The sequence below is a fragment of the Palaemon carinicauda genome, chromosome 21 (assembly GCF_036898095.1).
Source record: "Palaemon carinicauda isolate YSFRI2023 chromosome 21, ASM3689809v2, whole genome shotgun sequence".
Lineage (NCBI taxonomy): Eukaryota > Metazoa > Arthropoda > Malacostraca > Decapoda > Palaemonidae > Palaemon > Palaemon carinicauda.
Genome location: NC_090745.1, coordinates 64,613,825 through 64,619,330, shown reverse-complemented (window position 1 = coordinate 64,619,330; position 5,506 = coordinate 64,613,825). Strand labels below are relative to the sequence as shown.

Below are 5,506 nucleotides of genomic sequence, written 5' to 3'. Positions count from 1 at the left end.
ACTGTATATATATATATATATATTCAAATAAGCCATATATATTTTTGATATATTAATGTCTGGATTCTCTTAACAACCTCGGGATCACAGACCCAGGCGAAATCTCACAAAGACAAGAGCTTGGCTCCGGCCGGGAATCGAACCCTGGTCGGCAAGCTTATATAGACAGTGACTAACCCACTTGGCCACGAACAAAGAGTTCGATTCCCGGCCGGAGCCAAGCTCTTGTCTTTGTGAGATTTCGCCTGGGTCTGTGATCCCGAGGTTGTTAAGAGAATCCAGACATTAATATATCAAAAATATATATGGCTTATTTGAATATGAAAAACACGTAAAAATGTGCAAAATTTATCATATATATATATATATATATATATATATATATATATATATATATATATATATATATATATCCGTGTGGAACTTGATTAGCAACGTAATGCACGGTAAATCATTTGATATATATCTGAACTGAATTGTCCTATAACCTGCTTTTTATTGAATGGCTTTTGTTTCTTCATTTAACGTCACAATATTGTAAAAATTTATTATTTACTCCAATGTATGAGCTTAAATTTCAGATAAGTTTTGGGGCGTTTGACACTCTCTGTGTCTTTCATAGAATATTTTGATAATGTTTTGTTTTTGACCGTTGTGTGAACAACGGTAAATAGACGGATGTTGGTAGTAAGGATAGTGTAATTACCAGAGTTACCAGCATATTTTCTCTAAACATTGTTAATCTAGCTGCCAATGACAAAGCAAAAAAAACGGCAGTTCATCTTTTTGCTAGCATACCAAGGTTTGCTTGTAATTTTCTCATGAATAGTTTTCAATATTTCAGATTGTGATATATAATCGAATAAAATCAGAGACCATTTTTCCATTGTCAGGAGGAAACTTATAGAAGTGTAGGCACCTGCATTCAGACTCGCAAATGTTTAACAGCTAATATATATATATATATATATATATATATATATATATATATATATATATATATATATATATATATATATATATACAGTATATATATATATATATATATATATATATATATATATATATATATATATATATATATATATATATATATATATATATATATGTGTGTGTGTGTGTGTGTGTGTGTGTGTGTGTGTGTGTATGTAAATATATTCCCAATTCCTTTAATTATCTTTCCATTGAATCTGTATTTATAATCAGCTATGTAAAGCTGTATTAGTCGAACTTATTAGGGTGGAGTTAATAATTTAATATCTATGTGATGGCAAGAAATGGAATATGCTGTAGTTTGTAAAAATAGAAATTGCTTAATTTCCATGAATTGACTGTAAAAAGAAGAGAACTAGCTCAAAGGGGTATTTATATTAATATGTTTATCTTTAAAGATCGAATAAAAATTAAGAATCGTACCATAAATATAAGCTATTGTTGATGCATTGCTACATTTAGTTTAAAAGGAAAAATCCTCTTTTAGTAATACTTTTAAAACAAAAACAAAAGTAAATAAATAAACAAAGCTAAACAAATTCTTCTTTCCTTTTCTGCTTTTTGTTTATTAGTGAAACTTTAAACTGTCTCAGAAGAAAAAATCCAAAGTTGTCTCGGTGGAAAGTTTGTTAAATACAGAGTTAGGAACACTTCCCCTTTTCTCTATGGTTTTATGTAGAACTAATTCCCTGAGCATATGTTAAAAAGAAGAAATTCAGTGATTATTTTTTGCAATATATATGGTGAATGTTAAAACTTAATTTTTATGTATTTTTCTTTTATCTTAGATGCAAAAAGTGCCATATTTCATGACCAAATGCTAAAACACATTATACCTTTACTGCTTCTTTTCTGGTTTACACCTTTTCACTTCTAACTTTGAAGATTCCTTTGTTTATAGGTCCATTTTGAAAGTAAACAGCCATAATTTTGGCCTTCTTTGGAAATTTGGTTAATGAACGAGGAATCGAAGGAATTCAGTTTCATGTTCATGTTTTGCACTTCAAAGAGTAACAACTTCTTCGTTTGTAAGTTAATTATATATATATATGTATATATATATATATATATATATATATATATATATATATATATATATATATATATATATATATATATATATATATATATAAAATTTTTTTTTTTTTTTTAAATGGACGAGGAATCGTGGGAATCCAGGAAGTGTTTCTAAAAGTAAAAGGAAAGAAAAATGTTTGCATAAAATTTTTAATTCATTTTATAGAAAATCTAGTAATAAAATATGTTCCCTTAATCATATACCTCCTTTGTAGTATGTTTCATTGCAATATCTCCTGAACTAACGGCTAAGGTAGATTATGAATTTTTCATTTTTTTCTTTTTCTTTTTCTTCAATAAAGTTAAAATAAATTATCAGATCGTTTAAACGGCGTTCCGGCCTTCAAGAAAATTGACTTATATTCAAATTTGATTCTTTCTACTCTCTTAGACGACTTTGCTTGCGTATTTTTACTTGATAAAACATATTTTATTCTATTGTATAGGAATAAGTTCAATCGAGTGAATAACTGCTTGAGCTCCTGAAAATAAACAATTTTTAAATCTGTATACATATATTTTTTCTATTGAAGATATTAGATTTCTTTGAGAAAAGTTATACGTACAACAATAGCTATTGTAGAAGGTTCAAATAGATCATTTACAGGGATTCGAAAAATACTTAATCAAGGAGAATATATAACTGGATCAATCTAAGACTAAATAAAAGATATGTGAGCGTTTCAGTTTAAAATCTAGCATTTGTTTAAAAGATCTTTCGGAGTAAGATGGGTTCTATATGTTGATTTCTTTTTGTTCCTCTGCCCAAATCCTTTCCAATACTTTATCGGCGGGATCATTCACATTTTTTTTTTAATCTAAGTAAAATAGAGTACTCGCATATCGAATGATGTCTATTTTGTAGTGCCATTACCTTCCAACTCAGTGTGATTAAGCTCAGTTTTTCTTATATATATATATATATATATATATATATATATATATATATATATATATATATGTGTGTGTGTGTGTGTGTGTATATATATATATATATATATGTGTGTGTGTGTGTATATATATATATATATATATATATATATATATATATATATATATGTATATATATATATACATATATATATATATATATATATATATATATACATATATATATATATATATATATATATATATATATATATACATATATATATATATACACATATATATATATATATATATATATATATATATATATATATATATATTTATATATATATATATATATAGAGAGAGAGAGAGAGAGAGAGAGAGGGAGGGAGAGAGAGAGAGAGAGAGAGAGAGAGAGAGAGAGAGAGAGAGAGAGAGAGAGAGAGAGAGAGAGAGAGAGAGAGAAAGTAGCACATAAGAACCTTATTGTTTTTAATTTAGTCCCATGATATTTATGCTTTATTTTTTAGTGTTTTTAAGGTGGTGAAATTTGATATTGCCGTTATATTTATGTTGATACTACAGAGATATGTATAGAATTATGTAAAATAAGATGAAATTATATTAATGATGTCATCGTTTGTGGGACTTTTATTTGCAAGTGTGATTAGTTTAATCCACAAAGTATATAAATATTTGGTGCTTAATTATACTAGAATTTAAACGTAACGCAAATCGGGTTATTGGCAAAAAATCATGTGTCAAAGAAGAACGATTTTACCGGTAAATTAAACGTAAACCTGGAAATTTTATTTCATCATGAATAGCAAAAAGTCAGATTAGAACTCATTGTGTAATCATTATGTCACATTACATAACTTTAAGGAATAGTAGAAATTTATAAGATTTAATTCATGCTAAAAACGGTTAGGGTGTCCGGGGAGTATTTTGTATATACTCGTTGTTGTCGCATTTTACATTATCAAGTGTTGAATCATATGAGCTTTATGATTTATTTTTATATTTGTTGTCTTCCAAAGATAAAGTCGAAAGTGCCACGTATATAACACTGATTCCCATCCCAACTCCAAAAATATGTTCATACTGATCCAGCTCAATCCAGTAATTTGGCAAGTGTGCCTTTTAATCTAAACCGTGTATATTAAAGAAGCGATCCCTAAAATCTATTAGAATTGGCACCTTGACCGTTGGAACCATGGCAGTACTTGGAAGAGAAGTTGCCAATATAATGGAGAGGAGTAAAGTCCAGATTTTGTGTGTGCAGGATACAAGATTTAAGGGAAATAAAGCCAAAGAGATTGGAGCAGGATATTAACTATTTTATAGTGGATGCACAGAACGAGGAAGGAATGGAGTTAGAATCATACTAACTGGAAAGCTCAAAAGTTGTATTTTGGAGGTGAAAAGACTAAATTATAGAATAATGCGTATGAAACTAGAATGGGGTGTACAGAAGAGGAAAAAGACGATTTTTAATACAGCTGGATCAGGAAATGATTAACATACCAAATTAAGAACTGTTAATGATAGGAGGAGACCTAAATGGTCATGTTGGGAGAAATAGCCGGGGCCTGGAAAGAATACCTGGAGGATGGGCTTTGGGAGATCGGAATCAAGATGGTGAAAGTGTTATGAACTTTGCTGTAACCTTTGATATGGCAGTAATCAACACTTTCTTTGAAAAAACAGCCAAAGTATCTTACATCGTATAAAAGTGGTGGGCAAGAATCCCAAATTGATATTGTATTAGGTAGAAGGGTGCATCTAAAAGAGATAAGAAACCAAAATATTCCCAGGAGAAGCTGTAACTCCCCAGCATAGACTCTTGACAGTAGACTGGGATAGGAAGAGAACAATGAGAGGTAGGCAAGAGATGATTCCAAAGATAAGATGGTGGAAGCTGAAAGACCCAGAATATAGGGATAGATTCATAGAGAGGGCTTTAGTCGAGCTTGGCACCTGGGATTATGAGGATGTGGATGAGTGGTGGGAACGGACCAGCAGTATTCTGTAAAGAGTTGGCAGAGAAATTATCGGGATGTCAACAGGAAAAGGGCCAAGAGACACAGAATCTTGGTGGTGGAATAATTATGTACAAGAGAAAATCAAGATGAAGAGAAATGCAAAGAAAAGGTGTGATGAAACAGGCACTGAAGAAGATAAGGGTAGAGGTAGATGACCAAAGAAAGAAGCAAAAGTGGCGGTGGCACAGTGAAAAAAAAACAAGCATTGGATAATGTATATGAAGATTTGGACACAAAGGAGGGTCAAAAGAAGATTTACAAGATTGCTTAAGGAAGAAATAAAGCGACCAAAGATATTACCCACATCAAGCAGATAAAGAATGAGGATGGAATGGTAATGTGTTGCTCAAGTGATATAAAAGGAAGGTGGAAGCAGTATTTTGAAAGATTGCTAAATGAAGAAAATCCCAGATCTATAATAGCAGATGGAAATCCAAATTTAGGAATGGTAAGGGATATAGATAGAGAAGAAATTAAGGTTGCCTTCAGCAAGATGAAAAATGGAAAAGCTTTGGGAC

The 5,506-nt window shown here is 30.2% G+C and overlaps 1 protein-coding gene across 1 annotated transcript in view; it reads left to right on the top strand.

Annotated features, from left to right (window-relative positions):
* Positions 1-5,002: 5,002 nt before the first annotated feature.
* LOC137614942 (uncharacterized) overlaps positions 5,003-5,506 on the top strand; it is an 895-nt gene continuing 391 nt past the window's right edge. The window contains exons 1-2 of the mRNA XM_068344591.1: positions 5,003-5,135; positions 5,261-5,506. The exon at positions 5,261-5,506 is cut by the window's right edge and continues 49 nt beyond it. Of these exons, the coding sequence (XP_068200692.1) occupies positions 5,003-5,135; positions 5,261-5,506 (379 nt within the window). The remainder of the gene's footprint in view (positions 5,136-5,260) is intronic.